This window comes from Aotus nancymaae, unplaced genomic scaffold (genome assembly GCF_030222135.1).
Source record: "Aotus nancymaae isolate 86718 unplaced genomic scaffold, 86718_ANA_hifiasm-v0.15.2.pri h1tg000053l, whole genome shotgun sequence".
In the NCBI taxonomy this organism is placed as follows: domain Eukaryota; kingdom Metazoa; phylum Chordata; class Mammalia; order Primates; family Aotidae; genus Aotus; species Aotus nancymaae.
In genome coordinates, this window is record NW_026988467.1 from 29,573,492 (window position 1) to 29,595,068 (window position 21,577).

General features: G+C 45.4%; 1 protein-coding gene across 10 annotated transcripts in view; it reads left to right on the plus strand.

Moving 5' to 3' along the window:
* Nucleotides 1–21,577, plus strand: part of AZIN2 (antizyme inhibitor 2) — a 79,446-nt gene that overhangs the window by 16,108 nt on the left and 41,761 nt on the right. For 6 of the 10 annotated variants that reach the window (XM_064363656.1, XM_064363655.1, XM_064363658.1 and 3 more), the window contains 2 exons: nt 1,342–1,504; nt 2,700–2,812. In XM_064363656.1, coding sequence (XP_064219726.1) covers nt 1,342–1,504; nt 2,700–2,812 — 276 coding nt within the window. Of the gene's footprint in view, nt 1–1,341; nt 1,505–2,699; nt 2,813–12,831; nt 14,191–18,547; nt 18,763–20,628; nt 21,130–21,577 lie in introns of those variants that run through there. The other 4 variants (XM_012440437.2, XM_012440447.2, XM_012440466.2 and 1 more) reach the window with 2 other exon arrangements.

A 21,577-nucleotide genomic window follows, 5' to 3' on the forward strand; every position in this document is an offset into this window, starting at 1 on the left:
AGCTTAGCTACTAATAGCCTACTGTTGACAGGAAGCCTTATTAATAACCAACAGTTGATTAACAGATATTTTGTGTGTGACATTTTTATATACTGTATTCTTTTCTTTCTTTTTCTGTTTTTTATTTTTATTTTATTTTATTTTTTTTTATTTAAGATGGAGTCTCGCTCTCTCACCCAGGCTGGAATGCAATGGCATGATCTCGGCTCACTGCAACCTCCGCCTCCTGAGTTCAAGTGATTCTCCTGCCTCAGCCTCCCGAGTAGCTGGGATTATAGGCGCCTGACACCACACCCAGTTAATTTTTGTATTTTTAGTAGAGACAGAGTTTCATCAGGTTGGCCAGGCTGGTCTCAAACTCCTGACCTCAGATGATCTACCTGCCTCAGCCTTCCAAAGTGTTGTGGTTATAGGTGTGAGCCACCGCACCTGGCCAACTGTATTCTTACAATAAAGTAAGCTAGAGGAAATACAATCTCTCTTTTTTTTTTTGAGACAGGTTCTCTGTCTCTATCACCCAGGCAGGAGTGCAGTGGCACGATCTTGGCTCACTGCAACCTCTGCCTTCTGGGTTCAAGTGATTCTCGTGTCTCAGCCTCCCAAGTAGCTGGGATACAGGCACATGCCACCATGCCCAGCTATTTTTTGTATTTTTAGTAGAGACAGGGTTTCACCATCTTGTCCAGGCTGGTCTCAAACTCCTGATCTCAAGTGATCTGCCCACCTCAGCCTCCCAAAGTTCTGGGATTATAGGCGTGAGCCACTATGCCCAGCCAGAAATAAAATGAGATTAAGAAAATCATAAGGAAGGGAAAATGTATTTACTATTCATTAAGTGGAAGTGGATCATCGTAAAGGTCTTTATCCTCATTGCCTTCAAGTTGAGTAAGCTGAGGAAGAGGAGAAGGAAGTGGAAGGCTTGGTCTTGCTATCTCAGGGGTGACAGAGGCAGAAGAAAATCCATGCATAAGTGGACCCACACAGTTCAAACCTGTGTTTGTCAGGGGTCAAATGTGTTTAACAAATGGGTTATTTATGAAAGAAAGATCCACATCAGGGCTTCTGGAATCTGAGTACCAAGTGTGATATGAAGAGTACCCCTTCCCATTGTGGGGCCATGGAGGGGGTGATTTACAGAAGCATGAGGCTCTCTACCCAGCTCTGTCCCCCTCCTACCTTCTTGGCCAGCTGTCCACAGTTACCAGCTGGGGCCTTAGCAGCTGCCAAATCCTTCTTCCGGAAATCAAAGCAGCTTTCAAGAAATAGACTTGGAGCTGTAACAAGTCTTCAGCATAAAGCCTACATTTCAAACACATAATTGTCTCCCTGTTCTCCTACCAGATTGCTTCTGTGATCAACTCTGCCTTGGACCTGTACTTCCCAGAGGGCTGTGGTGTGGACATCCTTGCTGAGCTGGGGCGCTACTATGTAACCTCGGCCTTCACTGTGGCAGTCAGCATCATTGCCAAGAAGGAGGTTCTTCTGGACCAGCCTGGCAGGGAGGGTAGGTGCCAGGAGGGCAGTGGGGCCCTGTTCTCCCCTGAAGGTGGGGACGGTGGTTGGCTGAGCAGGATCTGGTTTTAGATCCAGTGGCAGAGGACGGGGGATCTGGAGAATGGGTTCTTGCTTTAGGGAAACTTACAATCAGGTCACCCCACCTCAAGACATTTATTTAGCATCTTTTTTCCTAGGCATGTTCATATTTTGTGAAGATTGAGAGCAAAACAACCTTAGAGAGAATAGATACTCTATGGGCCCCATTTTACAGATGAGGAAACTGAGAGCCAGAGAGAATACAAGTGAATTGCTTAATAGCTAGTAAGAGCCTGCATTTGACCCCATGTCTGTCTCCTCTCCAAAGTACAGGCTCCTACTCACCTTACTGTTTCTCATAATGTAATGAAAATAATTAATGACAGCTTATATTTGTTTGAGTCCACTTTAGAGATGACAACATAGGCAGGGGGAGGCTGAGTCATTAGCCCAAGGTCACATGGCTGATAACGGGCAGTGCTGGGATTGAAGTTCAGGTTAGGCTGACTCAAAGCTTCTGGGGCCCCCGCATCACCAACATCAGTGCTCTTCCCTGCCCTTCCAGATAAGTCCAGGACAGCCGCCTGTGGGTAACAGCTGTCAGGGACTCTGATCTTGAGACTTTGCCCTCTGCTCTGGGACCCTCAGGCAGGAAATCCTCAGGACTGTGCACTCTTCCCCTGAGAGAATTCATGTGGAAGGGTGGTGGGCTCCAGGTAGAATGTCCTGTTTACATATGTGGCATTCTTCTGGCTTCCTTTATAGACCTGGGGGATTGTCCCATCTAATCCGACCAAGAGACCTGGCTTCCCATTCTGGCTCATCCACTGCCCTATCATGTGCCTCTGAACAAGTGTCTTAACCTTTTGGGGTCTTGAGTTTGGGTGGGCTGTTCTTCCTTTCCTGGAGCATCTAGGGGCTCAGAGGCAGACAGGGGAGTGCATCCTGGGCAGGGTTGCTTGGCTGCAAGGGTGAGTGTTACCAACATGGCAGTGAACCCATGTCATTGGGAGGATGGCCGCTGGTGGCTTTTGTGGCAGGCCCTACCTCATGGTTGAGAAATGGGCGGCCATTTTGCTTCCTTGCGGAACCCACTGCTGTGCCAGCCCCACTACCACCCCCCTCACATTGCTACTTGTGCTGCCCCGACCCCTCCCTTTCTGCAGAGGAAAACGGTTCTGCCCCCAAGACCATCGTGTACCACCTTGATGAGGGCGTGTATGGGATCTTCAACTCAGTCCTGTTTGACAACATCTGCCCTACCCCCATCTTGCAGAAGGTAAGCTTACCCCATGTGGGCGTGTTTTCAATTTTGTGTGTGTATTTCAATAACATTTGTTGTGTTTTTGTCTAATTTTTAAAAAGTCAAACATATTTATTGTCGATAAGAGACAATAAGGATGACAGTTATCACCCATAATCCTACCACACAGAGAACGACTCTTTGAACATTATATATTTAAAAAACTGGGGCCGGGCGCGGTGGCTCACGCCTGTGATCCCAGCACTTTGGGAGGCCGAGGTGGGTGGATCATCTGAGGTCAGGGGTTCGAGACCAGCCTGACCAACATGGTAAACCCCATCTCTGCTAAAAATAGAAAATTAGCCGAGCATGGTGGCACATGCCTGTAATCCCAGCTACTCAGGAGGCTGAGGCAGGAGAACCACTTGAACCTGGGAGGCGGAGGCTGCAGTGAGCTGAGATTGTGCTATTGTACTCTAGCCTGGGCAACAGAGCAAAACTCCCTCTCAAAAGAAAAAAAAAAGAAAAAAAGCCTTATGTTTTTTTCATGACATTGGAATCATATTGTTTTGTAACCTGCTTTTTCCATTTATATGGGGTGTAGTTCTTTCTGTGCCATTAACTGATCTTTGACAATGTGCTTTTTGATGACTGTATAGTATTTTAGCCAATCTAACTCTAGTGATTGGACACTTGGTTTCCTCTTTCTGAGCATTGTGAATATATGTTGAGGTTACAGCTCTGGTTACAGCTCTGGGGTAAATTCCTGGAAGTAGAAACAGTTCATCGACAGTGGGTTTTTCTATATTAACAGGGAAACAGGAATACATAAAACATTCCTCCTAGCCTGTGGAACCCAGCCCAGGGCCTCCAGCACCTTTAATGGGCATCTTTTTTTTTAAATTTTTTTATTTTTTTATTGCATTTTAGGTTTTGGGGTACATGTGGAAAACATGCAAGATTGTTGCATAGGTGCATACGTGGCAGTGTGATTTGCTGCCTTCCTCCCCTTCACCTATATGTGGCATTTCTCCCCATGCTATCTCTCCCCAAAACCCCCCACTGTCCCCCCCCACTCCCCCTCTAATGGGCATCTTTGAGAGGAGAAAGAAAGCCAGATATCATTGTATACTCTCTCCATTGTATCTTCTCATCTCTCTCTCTCTTTTTTTTTGAGACGGAACCTCTCTCTGACACCTGGGCTGGAGTGACACAATCTCAGTTCACTGCAACCTCCGCCTCCTGGGTTCAATTGATTCTCCTGCCTCAGCCTCCAAAGTAGGTGGGACTATAGGAGTCCGCCACCACGTACGGCTAATTTTTGTATTTTTAGTAGAGGTAGGGTTTCACCATGTTGTCCAGGCTGGTCTCGAACTCCTGACTTCAAATCATCCACCCACCTCAGCCTTCCAAAGTGCTGGGATTACAGGCACTAGGCACCGCACCTGGCCTCTTTCTATCTCTTGACTTTTGTGCAGCTCCTCTTCCTGGCAGGAAACTTTCCTTGTATGCCTTGAAGTGCCTAATTAGCACTCAATATGTTTTTCCTTCCCTTCCCATCCTATCCAGCTTTTCAAGAGTCAATTAGAGGGGTCTTCAAAATCAACTCCACTTTGTGGCTCTTCCTGCCCATTATCCCTCTGTCAGCCTAGGGAACACCTCTCTCCCTCCCTCCTTCCTCCAGGTGCCCAGGCACCATGGATGTGCTTGATGGAGCTTCACTCCATGGTTAAATGTGGTTACATCCGCTGGTTGGAGTAGGCCTCCCAAAGGGGCTAAGGAATGCTGAGTTCTCTACTCTGACACACTAGCATTGCTCGCATTCCTGTGGTAGCCCACATCCTACTGCACTGAGAAGAGACCAGGCCGGCCAGGTTACAGAGCGGGCAGCTGCTGCATCCCTGTTACTCTGCCCCTCCAGTCCCTGTCTTCCTGTTGCATGCTGGCTCTCACCTGCTGTCCACTCCCTTCATTGGCTCCTCAGAAGAGGAGATGATGGTTCCAGTCCTGCCATGCCCTCCACCAGGCTCTCTGCTTTGGCTGATCTCTAGTTGGCATTCCTGACTTGGGCACCAGGATGTTTGACTCTCTTGTGGTCTGTGCTGTTCCTTCTCTGAACGATGCTGCAGTTTCTTCCTTTAGGCTCTCAACTGCTTTCCAAGTCTGGCCATGTGAGCGCCTCCAGAGTGGGGCCTACAGCCTGGTGGGGGAATCAGACAGTGCATAGATGACAATACACATAATAAGTTAACTCCTGTGGTGCTGGGAGTGTGTGTCAGAGGGATTCAGCCTGGCTGGGGGTATCTGCACCGTTTTTCCCAAGGAAGGTCCCCTTACAAGTATAATAGTTACAACATCTTTCTTTGCATACCTGCTCTTTCTTCCCTGGAACTTTGTGTTTATACTTCGGTATAAAAAGTTGTATGAGGACGGGTATGGCGGCTCACGCCTGTAATCTCAGCAATTTGGGAGGCCGAGGTGGGTGGATCACCTGAGGTCAGGAGTCGAGACCAGCCTAGCCAACATGGTGAAACCCTGTCTCTATTAAAAATGCAAAAATTAGCTGGGCATGGTGGTGCATGCCTGTAATCCCAGCTACCCAGGAGGCTGAGGCAGGAGAGTCACCTGAGCCCAGGAGGTGGAGGTCGCAGTGAGCTGAAATTGTACCATGCACTCCAGCCTGGGCGACAGAGTATGAGTCTGTCTCAAAAAAACAAACAAACAAACAAAAAACCACAAACAAACCATTGTATGAAAATGTATAATCCTTGGCTCAAGGTATACTTCTTATCATTGCACCATGCTTGGCCCTTTATTTGTGTGTTTTATATTTTATATTTTATTTTATTTTTATTGTTTTTTAAGACAGAGTCTTGTGCTTTTGCCTGGGCTGGAGTACAATGGTGTGATCTTGGCTTATGGCAACCTCTGCTTCCCGGGTTCGAGCGATTCTCCTGCCTCAGCCTCCCGAATAGCTGGGATTACAGGCGCCTGCCACCATGCCCAGCTAATTAGTTGTATTTTTAGTAGAGATGGGGGTTTCACTATGTGAAACCTCGAACACCTGACCTTGTGATCTGCCCGCCTTGGCCTCCCAAAGTGTTGGGATTACAGGTGTGAGCCACTGCACCCATCCTGTTTTTTATTTTTATAAATTCAGCATATAATTCAGTACTCTCAAAGCAGTATGCTCAATATTCAAAGCACCGTGTTGAGACCTGCAGAGGAATTGTCTGTGCTTTGGAAATACAATCCTGTTGGATAGAAACACGTGTGTGTGTGTGTGTGTGTGTGTGTGTGATCAGTATACAAGCTACAACCATGTATGAGAAAAGTGCAGAACAAATATTACTGGAACTTAAAAAAAATTTTAGTACTATACATGTTTCTAAAAAATGAAGAACTTGAAAAATCACAATTCCATTATCAAATTAAAAAATGAATAATTTCATGGTATCCCCCATCATCAGTGTTGAGATATCAACTGTCTCATAATGGTTTTTATACTAATTTGCTGAAATCAAGAGGCAAAGAAGGTCTGCATGGTGCATTTGGTTGCCGTGTCTCTCTCTCTCTCTCTCTTTTTTTTTTTTGAGACAGAGTCTTGCTCTGTCACCTAGGCTAGAGTGCAGTGGCATGATCTCGGCTCACTGCAACCTCTGCCTCCCGCGTTCAAGCGATTCTCCTGCCTAACCCTCCCGAGGAGCTGGGATTACAGGTGCATGCCACCACGTCTGTTTAATTTTTGTATTTTTAGTAGAGACAGGGTTTCACCATGTTGGCCAGGCTGGTCTCGAACTCCTGACCTCAAGTGATCCACCTGCCTCAGTCTTCCAAAGTGCTGGTGTGAACCACTGCCCCGGTGCCATGTCTTTCTTAACCCATTGGTTTCCCCACACTCTTTTTTTTTTTTCTTTTTTCTTTTTTGTAGAGATGCGGTCTTGCTATGTTGTCTAGGCTGGCTGAGAACTCCTGGCCCCAAGTGATCGTCCAGCCTCAGCCTCCCAAATGCCAGGATTACAGGTGTGAACCACTGTGCCTGGCCCGCACCCTCTTTTTGAATCTATTTTATTTTTTTTTTTGGTAAATTTAAACTGAGTTACTTTTCCTGTAGAGTTTCCTGCGTCTTAGATTTTCCTGATTGGTGAATTTCCTGAACTTCCCTTTGGTTCTTTTGAACATGTTTCTCTGCCTGGTATATATATATATATATATATATTTGAAATTAGGTAGATTTAACAGTTTGAATAGCATCTCAATCAGCTCTGGAATAAAAATGCTCCATGGGAGATCTTGTCTTTGTTTTCTTTTTAGCGTAATAAGCATCCTTATCATTTAACCTATGTCACCTTCCATGCAAAGTCCTCACTATCTTGACTCATGCATTATCATTCTCTGGCTTCCTTTTTTTCAGTATAGGTTTATCACGTCTAAATCTATTCCTCGAGTGTATTTATAATTTATTGTGTTTGTTTTTTGCTTTATTAAAGGGTACTTTGATGCGTGTAGCCTTTCTGGGCTTTTTCTCCCTTCACAGCACAGTCTAAGAGCCACCCACCCTGCTGCATGTCTCTAGAGTCCATTCATTCCCTTGCTGTGTAGCACTCTTTTGGTGAGTCTGCTGCAGTTTATCTGTCCATTCTGTGAATTCTTGTTCCTCTCTCTCTGATGAGTGAGCAAGGAGTGCAATAGTTGGCCATAGGGCATGTGAATGTTTGGCTTCATGAGACAGTGCCAAACAGTTTTCTGAAGTGTTGTACTGACAATCCCACCAGCAGTGTGTAAGAGACTCGGTGGATCTGCGTTTTCCCCAGCACGGGGTACTGCCAGACTGAAAACATTTTCCCGGTGGAATGGATGTAAAATGGCATTTCATTACGTCTTGATTTGCATTTCCCTGATCACTAGCAAAGCTGGACATCTCTTTGTATACTTACTGGTCAAATGTGTTTCCAGGAACTTCTTCCAGGGACTTCATAAGTTGGCATTGCCCTTCATGTCTGAACTTCTCCACTGAGTGGTCTGTACCCACTGCCCCTGCTCACTCAGCTCCCTTAGCCCTTCCAGACTCTCCAGTTGGGTATCTCTTCCACGATGCCACAGAACATGCTCTTGAAAGTCACTGCCACGCTGCTACCTCTTCCTTGTGGCTCTTCTGTCCCAGCAGCTGGTCCTCCTGTTTTCACACTCTCCTCTCCTGGCTTCTGTGGCAACATCCTGGGCCTTGGCTACTCCTCTGCTGTTCCCACCTTGTCTCCTTGGCACTTCTCCTGCTCACCCTTTAAGTGTTGACTGTCTCGGCCTCAGTCTTTGATCTTCTCTGTGTGCGCTTCCTAGGTAAATGCTTCCAGACTGAGGCTCTTAGTATCTTTCATACTCTCATCACTCCCAAATTACTATCTCTATCCTGGATCGCACCCCTGAGCTCCAGACTTGCACATCCAATTACTCACTTGACATTCCTACTGGGCTTTCACAGACATCTCAAATTTAACTTGTTCAGAACCAAACTCTTGATTTCCAACCCCAAACTTCTCTCGGTAAATAGCACTGCCACTAGCCAACTGTTGAAGCTAAAAAAGTCGGCATTATTCTTGATTCTTGCTTTCCCTCTCCTTCCACATGCAATCCACCTAGAATTCTTGAGTGTAGTTCCAAAATACATTTTGAATTTAGTGAATTCCTTCTCTGTCACCACCCTAATGTAAGCCACCATTGCCTCTTGCTTGAGCTACTGTAATAACTATTAACTGGTTTTCTGCCCCCTACTCCTAACTGCTGCAGACAGCGATCTTTTAAAATCCCAAAGATGATGCCCCTCCTCTGCTTGACACCATCCGTGGCTTCCCATTGCTCTCAGAATAAACCTAGACTCTTTATCACAACCAGCAAGGCTCCCGGCATCTTCCCAGCCACCTCTGCCCTCACTCCTTCCCCTGTTTTCAGCTCTACTCACCTGCTCCAGTCTCACTGGCCTCCTTTCTGTTTCTGTAACGCCTAAGTTGTTTCTGCTCTCAGGGCCTTTGCATTCACTCTGCTCATAATGCTCTTCCACTCGCCCCTGAGACAGCTGCTATATTCTCTTTCTTTATGTCTCAGCTCAGATGTCACCTCCTCAGAGAGATCTTTCCTGACTGCCCTCTCTAAAGTGGGCTCACCTCCTCCAGTCAGATAATTTTGACACCCTGTTTGTTTTCTTCACAACCTATCATACTCTGTTAATTATCTTGTTGTTTTTATTTACTTGCCTATAGTCTGTCTTCTCCATTAGCAGGTAGGCTCTAAGAGGGCAGCCACTTTGTCCAATTAGTTTCCTCTGAGTTCCCAGCACCAGACACAGGGCCTGGCACATAGTAAGTGCTCACTAAATATCTGTTGAATTAATTGTGAATGAATGAATCATTCAATAAACTGTGAGACCCTTGAGGGTCTCACATCTGTTCATATCTGTTTCCCTAGTACAGAGCCTGGAACAGACTAGGTGCTCAGTATATGTTGGAATTGAATAGATTTTTTTTTTTTTTTTTGAGATGGAGTCTCACTCTATTGTCCAGGCTGGAGTGCAGTGGTGTGATCTTGGCTCACTGCAACCTCTGCCTCCTGGGTTCAAGCAATTCTCCTGCCTCAGCCTCCCAAGTAGCTGGGATTACAGGAGTGTGCCACCACACCCAGCTAATTTTTGTACTTTTAGTAGAGACCAGGTTTCACCATGTTGGCCAGGCTGGTCTTGAACTCCTGACCTCAAGTGATCCACCTGCCTCAGCCTCCCAAAGTGTTGGGATTACAGCCCCCACTCCCAGGCTGAATTGAATAGATTTTTAAAAATTCTATAAGCAACTTAAAATTTACAGGAACTTTTTAAAAAAGAAAAAAACCCTCTGCAATCCTCTACCCTAATGCAACTCTATTCATTTATCTCTAATGACACTTCCTCTTTTACCACATGCATTCAGTGTTGCATGGTTGCCAACCTCACATATAAACTAGTGGCAGCTAAAGTCATCGTGCACTTATGGTAACAGGTGCGGTACTAAGCATTTTACGTGGCACTAGCCTCTTCATTTTTACATTAATCTTGTAAGGTAGCTACAGTCATGTGTCACTTAATGACTGGCATGTGTTCTGAGAAATGCATCCTTAGGCAATTTTGTATAGCCTATAGCAGTAGGCTATACGGTTGGTATACCCTACTGATCCCAGGATACAAACCTGTATGCATGTTATTGTACTGAATACTGTAGGCAATTGTAACACAATGGTAAGTATTTGTGTACCTAAACATAGAAAAGGTTTGGTACGTTTCTGTGCAGTAGTTTTAAGGTCTCTTAAAAAAAAAAGAAGAAAAGTTTGGTATGGTATGAAAGATAAAAAATGGTACATCTGTATAGGACACTTACCATGAATGGAGCTTGCAGGACTGGAAGTTGCTCTGGATGAGTCAATGAGTGAGTGCCTCAGTTACTATAACCTACTTTAGTTACTATAACTTACTAACTTTATAAACTTAAAAACTTTTTGACTATCGTTATTTATTTATTTATTTTTTGCTGGAGTGCAGTGGTGCGATTTTGGCTCACTGTAACCTCTGCCTCCCAGGTTGAAGTGATTCTCCTGCCTCAGCCTCCTGAGTAGCTGGGATTACAGGTGTGTGCCACCACGCCCAGCTAATTTTTGTATTTTTAGTAGAGATGGGTTTCACCACATTGGCCAGGCTGGTCTGGAACTCCTGACCTCAGGTGATCCACCTGCCTTGGCCTCCCAAAGTGCTGGGATTACAGGCATGAGCCACTGCGCCCAACCAACTTTTTGTTTCATAATAATGCTTAGTTTAAAAAACAAATACATTGTGTAGCCATATCAAAACATTTTCATTCTTCATGTCCTTATTCTATAAACTTTTTTCCTTTCTTTTCTTTCCTTTGTTTTTTTTTGTTTTTTTTTGAGATTGGGTCTTGCTCTGTAACCCAGGCTGGAGCACAGTGCCACAATCCTGCAGCCTCAACCTCCTCCTGCCTCAGCCTCCCGAGTAGCTGGGATTACAAGTATGTGCTACCATACCCAGCTAATTTTTGTATTTTTTTTTTTTTTTAGTAGAGAGGGGGTTTGACCATGTTGGCCAGGCTGGTCTTGAACTCCTGACCTCAGCTGATCTGCCTGCCTCAGCCTCCCAAAGTGCTGGGATTACAGCAGGAGTGAGCCACTGCACTCAGCCTTTTTTTTTTTTTGGAGACAAAGTCTTGCTCTGTCGTCCAGGCTGGAGTACAATGGCACAATCTCAGCTCACTATAACTTCTGCCTCCTGGGTTCAAGCAGTTCTCTTGCCTCAGCCTCCCAAGTAGCTGAGATTACAGGTACCCACCACCATGCCTGGCTAATTTTTGTATTTTTAATAGAGATGGGGTTTTACCATGTTGGTCAGACTGGTCTTGAACTTCTGACTTCAGGTGATCCACCTGCCTCAGCCTCCCAAAGTGCTGGGATTACAGGTGTGAGCCAACGCACCCAGCTTCTGAGTACCTGGGATTACAGGCATACACCACCACATCCAGCTAATTTTTGTATTTTTAGTAGAGATGGGGTTTCATCATGTTGGCCAGGCTGGCCTCAAACTCCTGACTTCAAGTGAGCGGCCTACCTTGGACTCCCAAAGTGCTGGGATTACAGGCGTGAGCCACTGTGCCTGGCCTATATTCAATTTTAAAAACTCTTTTCTAGGGCTGGACATGTTGGAGTGGTGCTTCAGGCTGGAGTGGAGTGGTGTGATCATTGCTCACTGTAGTCTCAAACTCCTGGGTCAGGTGATCCTCCTACCACAGCCTCCCAAATAGCTGGGACTAATGGCACATGCCGTTATACCTGGCTAATTTTTTTTTTAAGAGATGGAGTTTCACTATATTACCCAGGCTGGTCTTAAACTCCTGGTCTCAAACGATCCTCCTGCTTTGGCCTCCCAAAGTGTTGGGAGTACAGGTGTGAGCCACTGTACCCATCCTAAAAACCATTTTCTTATGATGCGTCCCTGGAATAGAATTACTGAGTAAAAAGACATGAGCATTTTTAGCCCTCTTGATACATACTGCCAGATTTTATTTCCAAAAGCTTGGACTGATATATTACCAGTTGTGTCCATTTCACAAAAAGCTCACAGGCATTGCTTGCTATGATTTTTTTCTTGTTGGCTAATTCATCTGAAATGGCATACCTGTTTCATTTTTTTAAATTTTAGTTTGAGACAGAGTGTCACTCTATCTCCCAGGCTGGAGTACAGTGGTGTGATTTTAGCTCCCTACAACCTCTGCCTCCTGGGTTCAAGTGATTCTCCTGCCTCAGCCTCCCAAGTTGCTGGGATTACAGATGTGTGCCACCATGTCTGGATAATTTTTGTATGTTTAGTAGAGACCAGGTTTCACCATGTTGGCCAGGCTGGTCTTGAACTCCTGGCCTCAGGTGATCTGCCTGCCTCAGCCTCCCAAAGTTCTGGGATTCAGGCATGAGCCACTGCGCCCAGCCATTGTTTCTTTCATTTCTGTATCTTTGACAAGGACAAAGCATTGTGTTTTTGTTTGTTGTTTTATTTCTTTTGATGTCAGTGCCTCTTTATATCCACTGTTCAGTTAATTTGGGAGGTCTTGAAGTTTTTTCTTGCACATATAGATGAGCTTGCATATGCATGTAAGCATGTATTTAATATGATGTTTGATGCAAATATTTTTCAATCTGTTGGTTTATTATTTTAGTTTTGTAATTCTTTGTTATTTCATAGAAGTTTTCATACACTATTGTGTTTTAACTAAGTGGGCTGTAATTAATAGAAAATCTGTTTCTTTTGTGCTCTGCTGTTATAGAATCTTTATTTTATATATAGATTATCTTTATTTTATATATATATATATTTCTCTTACAGAAATAGAATGTTTGTTAGAAAGAAAATTGAACACAAACAGTAAAATAAAATGATTCACTAATCCTACCATTCAGAGATGACTCTTGTTAAAATGTTCTTTGAATTCTACTTTTTGGGGGTTTAATGAGAATTTTATTTTATTTTATTTTAGAGTCACACTCTGTCACCGTGGCCAGAGTGCAGTGGCACCATCATGTCTCACTGTAGCCTTGACCTCCAAGGATTAAGCCATCCTTCCCATTCCAGCTTCTGAGTAGCTGGGAATATAGTCACATGCCACTATGCCTGGCTAATTTATGTACTTTTTGTAGGGATGAGGTTTTGCCATGTTGCCCAGGCTGGTCTTGAACTCCTTGTTATGATCTTTTGTTTAAGCAATCCTCCCACCTTGAGATTACACGCATGAGCCACCACACCTGGCCTGATAATTTTTTTTAAAAGGTTGTCTAGTCTTGCTAAAAATAAACAAGACTTTTTGTTTAATAATGCTATGATTTAACCAATTTTAGCTGCTCTGAGATTAAAAGGTGTTTTTCTTAATATACTTCTAAAATATTAGAAATAATCAGAGCTGGGTGGGGGGAGAGAACTAGGCTCAAAAGCTCTAATTAACAATGCTGTAACATTTTTAAAGGCCAATCTTGTTTCTGATCTCTACTTTTTAAAAAAGTGTCAAGTGCAGTTTGTTTTTCACTTAAACATTTTATATATTATGGGCATATGTTTTTCTTTAAATAGTGGTGTGTTAGATGGACTTTTTAATATATAAACATTTTAAATGTTCATTGAGTGCTCTAAAATGACATATATTTAGTGTGTGTACTGGTTTGTTCTCATACTGCCATAAAGGAATACCTGAGTGTGGGTAATTTATAAAGGAAAGAGGTTTAATTGACAGTTTCGCATGGCTAGGGAGGCCTTAGGAAACTTACAATCATGGCAGAAGGGGAAGCAGGCACATCTTACACGGCCGCAGGAGAGAGAAGTGTGAAGGGGGAGCTTCCAAACACTTTCAAAACTATGAGCTCTCATGAGAACTCCCTCACTATCATGAGAACAGCATGGGGGAACCCCCTTCATGATCTAGTCACCTCCCACCAGGTCCCTCACTCAGTATCCGTGGATTACAATTCAGGATGAGATTTGGGTGGGGACACAAAGCCAAACCATATAGCGTGTAAAGATGTAATTCAACAAGTGTGTATCAGCACTTCACAGATGCCAGGTACAACTGGGTGCAGGGAGGGATCGAGAGGGGGCAAGTATCATGGGAGTTTTCTGACGATCTTGGGGGGCAAAATTCAGGACAGTTACCCTAGTCCATGCAGAACAATCTTCCTTTTATTGCCAAGATGGGGATTTCTTACTTGCCATTCCATTTTATTCTAGTTTTTTATGCTTTCAAAAGTGTGAACCTGTCTGGAATGTATTGCAATAGCACTTACCAAGTGTGTACCTAGACTAATAAAATTACAAATGAAAGAAAAGACATTATAAGATACCACAGAAATACAAAGGTAGGAGTTGGTGTATCTCTACTTTGGGAAACAAGTAGGCATTATTCAGGTAAATTTAAACATAGGTATGCCCTACATTACAGCAAGTTCCTAGGCCTATATTGTAAAGAAACTCTTGGCATGCATGTTCGAAGAGATGTATCAGGATGTATATATTTTTATAATATAAAACACTGGAAAAGACCTTAATGTTTGTTGGCAGGGTGGAAGATACATAAATTATGGTGTATTCTGTACAGTGAATTCTATGCAGCGTATTGTGAACTTGTAGAGATTATGTACTCTACTTAAACTCTCTGAGCCTTATTTCTCTAGTTTCTCCATTTGGAAAATGGCCGGGCTGAACTTTAGTGTATCTCAATGAAGTCAGAGTTGGATCCTTATTTAAAATAGTCTCTCTTTATTGTGGGGTTTTGTTTTGTCTATAGTTTTAATAAAGAATAGATGCTACAGGCTACTGAATGGTATCTTGACATGTATTGGGAAAATTAAACTTCACCTGTAGATCTATATTTTCCATGTTATGATGAAGCCAGTGATTGACTTCTCTCCTGTTGTCTGTACCTTTTATTTTAGAGATAAATTATTTAACTATTGAAGATGACTGAACTTGGTTAGCTAAGATTTCACGTCGGGTTTTTGCCTATATATTCATGAATGAGATTTTGGCCATAGGAATTTTTTTTCTTCTTTTTATGTGTTGCCCTTGTTTATCTCATTTTTGTCTTTTAAAATATTTTTGTACACTTGATGTAGTATAGGGATTATTAATTTACTTTTTTTTTATATATATAGAGTCCTGCTCTGTTGCCCAGGCTGGAGTGCAGTGGTGTGATCTCAGTTCACTGCAACTTCCGCTTTCCAGGTTCAAATGATTCACCTGTCTCAGCTGAGATTACAGGCACTTGGCACCATGCCTGGCTTTTTTTTTTTTTTTTTGTATTTTTAGTAGAGACAGGGTTTCACCATGTTGGCCAGGCTGGGCTTGAACTCCTGACTTCAGGTGATCCACCTGCCTTGTCCTCCCAAAGTGCTGGGATTACAGGTGTGAGCCACCATGCCTGGCCTATTGAGTTATTCTTTAAAAGTTGAAGAATTATTTTGGGATTCCATCAAGGCCATGTACTTTTAAATGTTTGACCTTGTTTCTTCTGTGGCTCTGTCAGACATATGTGCCTTTGAGGAAGGCAGCCAGGAGGCTACTTGTCTGGGACTGCCCAGAGTTCTGTTACTAACTCCCCCTAGAGCCTGGGGTGGGCTACCTTCCCTCTCTGAGCTTTCTCATCTGTAAAATGGAAATGCAATCATGCCACCTGCCTCCCAGATAAGGTATGAAGTGGTGGTGGTATGCTTTGTAAATGAGAAACCCCCTTCCCTCTCTCACAGAGGGGCCTAGTAGCTGGCAGACTGGGCATCTTAGATTTTTGCAGATGCTTGTCCGTTTCAGACTTGGAAAGAGAGCTAAGATTTGCAAGCTTGTTGTCACAGCTTTTGGAATATTTATTTCACAGATTCCTTAAAAAAAAAAAAGATATGCTGGGCGTGGTGACTCATGCCTGTAATCCCAGCACTTTGGGAGGCCAAGGCAGGTGGATCCCCTGAGGTCAGGAGTTTGAGACCAGCCTGGCCAACATGGGGAAACCCTGTCTCTACTAAAAATACAAAAATTATCCAGGCATGGTGGTAGGCACCTGTAGTCCTAACTACTCAGGAGGTTGAGACAGGAGAATCACTTGAACCCGGGAGGCAGAGGTTGCAGTGATGTGAGATGGTGCCACTGCACTCCAGCCTGGGTGACAGTGCGAGCCTCCATCTAAAAAAAGAATAATAACAATAAAACTATAATAATGGCTTTAAATAGTTAAAGTGGGTCAGGCACGGTGGCTCATGCCTGTAATCCCAGCACTTTGGGAGGCCAAGGCGGGCAGATCACTTGAGGCTGGGAGTTTGAGATCAGCCTGGCCAACATGGCAAAATGCTGTATCTACTAAAAATACAAAAATTAGCTGGGTGCGGTGGTGGGCACCTGTAATCTGAGCTACTCGGGAGGCTGAGGCAGGAGAATCACTTGAACCCAGGAGGCAGAGATTGCAGTGAGTAAAGATTGCACCACTGCATTCCAGCCTGGATGACAAAGTGAGACTCTGTCTCAAAAGAAAATTAAATAGATGAATAAATAGTAAAAGCGTAGTTTTGCATTATTTCATGTAAAGTTTAAAAATCTTTTTTTCACCTTTTAAAAAAAATTTATAACACTAGTAACAAGTGAGGGAATGCTAACTTCTTATAATCAAGGGTGCCTTTCCTCTGTGCTGTGGAAGAATCTTTAAAATTTATTTTCTCAAAGATCCTTGTAGATTCATTTATAGAGTATCCCCTCCCCTCATCGTTAAACATCAGCTTAATGTTTTTCAATGAATGGGGCTAATGGAAATCATTCAGAGCAATTGAGGTTAATTTTACTCACTAACAAAAGTTTACAAACAAGAATGTTCAGTTATATGAACAAGGACATACAGTATTCCTTTGTCTCCCCTTCTTAGAATGTGAACTTCATGACCACAGGCATTTTATTTTGTGTGTGTGTTTACTGCTGCATCTCCAGCTCCCAGATCACAGCCTGGCAATTAGTAGATGCTCAATAAGTACTTGTTGAATGAATGAATTCATGAAAATTGGATAACTATCATTCTTGACTTAAATAATGTACACATTTTTCTTTATTAAGGGGACCAATAGCTTACTAATTAGCTTTTTGTCAAATATATGAACATTATTTCTGCTTGTGGAAACTGTGACTTTTCTTTCTCAATTTTATTTATTCCTGCCTTGACTAAGGTATTGAAATGCCCTTCCTTTTTTCTCTGCTGGTCTTCTCTGTTGCTTCCGTCTGTGCCCTTTGGATGGCTTCTATCCATATCCTTTTTTTCCCCTTTCTCACTCTTTCTCTTTCTCATCACTCATGTATACCTCATTCTTTAACTCATATTTATTTAAAAAATATTATTTGAATAAGCACCTAATGGATGCCAGCCTTAGGCATGGAGGAGATGGGAATCTCAAGACCTGCACAATCCCTGGGTTCATGGAATTTACAGTCTGCAGGGAAGAAAGGTCTGAGCAGATATTGCACAAATATTTATGAGTTATGGTAGATGCTATGAAAGCAAAGGTTGGGGGAGCATGGAGCTTTAGGAAAGGCTTCCCTGAAGCCACTTTAGCTGGGATCTAAAGGAAAAATAGGAGTTTGCAGATGTGGGGCCTCAGGGAATAGCATGGGGGAAGGTAGGAGGTATGGGAAGGGAAGTAGGGTTTACTTAGGGAGACAGAGCAACTGGAGTCACTGGAGTATCTGCAAGGGCAGTGAGGGTAGAAGAGGCCCCTGAGAGGCACAGTCAGCATCATCCACCTTTCAGTGGTGACTCTAGGACCTGCCCGGCAGGATCCCTGCCTACAGTATGACAAATGGCATTGATACCTTAGTTGTCCACAAAAGATCTGTGTTGCAAATTTCTTTTCTGGATTTGGAAATCATTTAAAAGAAAAAATCTTAAATTGTATGTCATTGGTAGTTGTGTCTTTGGGCAAGTCATTTAAGCTCTCAGAGCCTCAGTTTTTCTGAAATGGGGGTCAGTGTGTGTATTCCGTGGGGTCCTCTGTGACCTCTGCCAGGTCCCCCTGTGATTGTTGTTGGAGATTCGTCTTTCTCATGAGACTGAGGGCCTGAGGGAGGGCGAGTCTAACCCACTTGTGCAGTGCTGGCTCCTGTTGCTGGGCCTGGCATGGAGTGAGGACATCTGGGAGGCCTTCATAGACGAGGGTGCCCCAGTGAGCTCAGAAGACAGGCTGGATTTGAGGGTCAGGGAAGGTCTGTGGAGGTGTGGACATGCTGAGGTCTGGAAAGAGGTCAGTGAAGACCAAAGCACAGAGGTAATAACAACAATAATCACAACAGTAACGGTTACAATTGTGCTGACTTTCCATGCACCTTCGCAGTGTGTCGGCCACTGTTCTGCAGGCTTTCCATACACTAAGTCATTTATCCTTGCAGTAACTTTAAGAGGTAGGTACTATTGTTATCCCCATTTTACAAATCAGCAAACTGAGTCATGGAGAAGGTCACACAGCTCACAACTGTTGAAACCTGGATTTAAGACCAGGCATTTGTGACTTGAGAGCGTAAGAGGCAATGAATACAGAGAAGTGAGAAGGGCCTTAAATACTAAGCTAAGAGGGCCATCTAGACTTTATCCTTGTGGCTATGGGAGCCATAGAAGGCTTTTGAGGGAGGGAGTGGCAAGGCTGTTGTATGCCCAGGAGAGCTGGCATGGTCATCCCTTCCTCCTACAGAAACCCTCCACGGAACAGCCCCTGTACAGCAGCAGCCTGTGGGGCCCGGCGGTTGATGGCTGTGACTGCGTGGCTGAGGGCCTGTGGCTGCCGCAACTACATGTAGGGGACTGGCTGGTCTTTGACAACATGGGCGCCTACACCATGGGCATGGGTTCCCCCTTTGGGGGGACCCAGACCTGCCACATCACCTATGCCATGTCCCGGGTGGCCTGGTAAGAGGGTCCTGCTGGAAAATGGGGGTATGGGGAAAAACTGGGCAGAAATGAGGGAAACCTGAGATTTGAGATTCCGCTTTTGTGTAATCCAATTTGACAAGTAGCTGTTGGCTGCTGACCCCTCATGAGGCCTATGCTTGGGCACCTGGCTGTGGCCATGAGTGAGGCTGGGCTTTGCCTAGAGAGCTCACAGCCCTGAGGGAGACACAGAGAAGCAGACAGGCCCTCGTAATAATACTGTGCCCAGTGGAAGCACAGAGCCCTCCCTGAGGAAGTGGGAGTCAACCACAAGAGGGTGTGGTAGGGCTTCCCAGAAGAAAGGAACAGAGAGCAAGTGTAGTGCATTTAAGGCTCTCATGGAGGGTGGCTGTGGCTGGAGAGGGAGGCAGGGCTAGATCTGGGAAGGGCTTGAAGGCTGAATGACGCACTTTGAGAGCAGTGGGAAGCATGAACAGTTTGAAGCAGGGGCATAACAGAGTCTGATTTGCACAATGGAAAGACCACCCTAGCTCCTGTGTAGATTGAGGACAAGGGCAGATGCAGACAGAGCTGACCAGTCGGGTGGCTGCTGTGTGACACAGGAAAGACTTGGTCTGCCTGCTTGCTGAGCCTCGGTCTTTCCACCTAGAAAATAGGCATAACAGTAGCCCTATCTGCCCCACCAGGCTAGTGCGGGGATCCAGTGAGGCAAGAGGCATGCAAGATGGGGGAGTCACAGCCAGTGAACCCTGACATCAGGCCTTACATTAGGGGTCGTATGACTATTTCCCCCCCACAAAACTCTGTGGGGGTCAGCGTTATCACAAACAGAGTCACTCTTCTGAGGTCACACAGCTAGTCAGTGGTGAAGGGCCTTCTTTGCGGGTAGGGAGAGGGCTACAGAAAGCAGGAGCAGTTTGCCCAGGTGCATTCAGTTCCTCTGCTGTGTCATCTCATGATTGTCACCAAAGCTGAGATCTGAAGGTTAAGAAGGAATTAGGTGAGGGTTGATGATGCAGGCAGAGAGACGAGCATGGGCCCAGGCTGGGGAGAGGACATATGTTAAGAGCCCAAACGATGGCCACTGTGGATGGCCCAGGTATGTAGGCAGGTGTGGCTGAGAGTATGGCGGAAGTATGGCAGGAGAGGCAGGTAGGGCTGGATTTTGCAGGGCCTGAGAGCAGAGAGAAGTTGCTGGCAGCTCAAGAGCAGGGAGTTGCTTTTTGGAAAGGTGAATGTGGGTCCTGGCTGAGAACTATTTGCAAAGGGCACGAGCAGATCAGGGAGACTGAAATGGTGTTACCCGTGGGGATGGAGACCACTGGGCACATGAGGGTGGCCAGAAGTTGGGCTCAGCAGGGCTCGACTGGGTGCGGGAACAAGATTGCCAACTGTTTCCAAATCTGATGGTGGAGCCATTTATCAACATGAGTATAAAGGAGGAGAAACAGTTTGTGGGATTGTTTGAGAGAATGGGTGATTTTGTTGGGGGTGTGATGAATGTGGGCTTTGGAGAGCTGGGTTCAGTCCTAGTTCTACCACCTACTGGGATGTGACTGTAGGCAGGTCACTTCTGTCTCTGGGGAACTGATTGATTACATCATCAATGCAAGGGGGATGGTAATGCCCCCTTCATGGGGTTTTTGGGAAGATACAAATAGATAAGTGCCTGGCATGATGGCTGGCACACAGTAAATGCTCAGTATGTGTGCCACATGGGAGTAGGGAGCAGTTGGGGAGGGGTCAGCAGCCTGCCCTTGTCCCTGCCCTCAGCTGAGCTCGGGCTCAGCTGAGAGCCCTATGCCCCAATGGGGCTGTGTCTCCAGGTACAGGGGCCTGCCAGCCCCATGCTGGCTACTTGCAGCACCCCTCTCTCACCCCTAGGGAAGCGTTGCGAAGGCAGCTGATGGCTACAGAACAGGACGATGACATGGAGGGTGTGTGCAAGCCTCTGTCCTGCGGCTGGGAGATCACAGACACCCTGTGTGTGGGCCCTGTCTTCACCCCTGCGAGCATCATGTGAGCGGGCCTTGTTCCCCCCGGAGAACCCCAGCGGGGCCTCAGAGATGCCTCTGGGAGAGGTGGGGAAGATGGCAGGCAAGGGTACCCTTGGCCAGGACTCTGGTGCCCACCCTGCCACCCCTGCGCTCCACCTGTAGTGTTTCTGCCCTGTAAATAGGACCAGTCTTACACTCGCTGTAGTTCAAGTATGCAACATAAATCCTGTCCCTTCTAGCCGTGTCTGCCTCCTCTGTAGCGAAAGGGGCCTGGTCAGCCAGGTGTGGGGGTGTCCTTGGGGTCTCCTTCCCACCTTTGTAAATATAATGCAAATAAATAAATACTTAGGTTTTTAAAAACTGCAGCGGAATCTGGCATTTTGATTCACAAAGCAGCCTGGGCTAGGCCGAGGGCAAGATTTCCCCACCCTGCACTGAGAAGCTTATGCCCTCTGCCTCCATCCTGATCCCTCCTGGCTGTAGTGCATGCTTCCCTCACCGACACTCACCCTATCTGACTCATCTCTCTCCTCCTCATGGGCCCTCAGGCCTGGTGCCATAAGGAAGGGGCTGCTGTCAGGGGCTGAGGTGGGCTGTTATGTAGCTCATAACTGGTGAATGGCCTCTGTGTGAGCCCAATGCCCAGCCTAAGGCCTGGCCCAGCGTAGGGGCAATGGAGTATTTAACATAGCCGTGAAAATTCATACAGAAGATACAGAGCCAAGAAATGGGTGTGCGGGAGGTTCTGAGTGGACTCTGCACCGTTGCTCTCCCTGCAGGTTGGCCAGGCCGTCAGAGAGCAAACACCTGGTGGTCGGCTTTGCTTCTTTGGACAG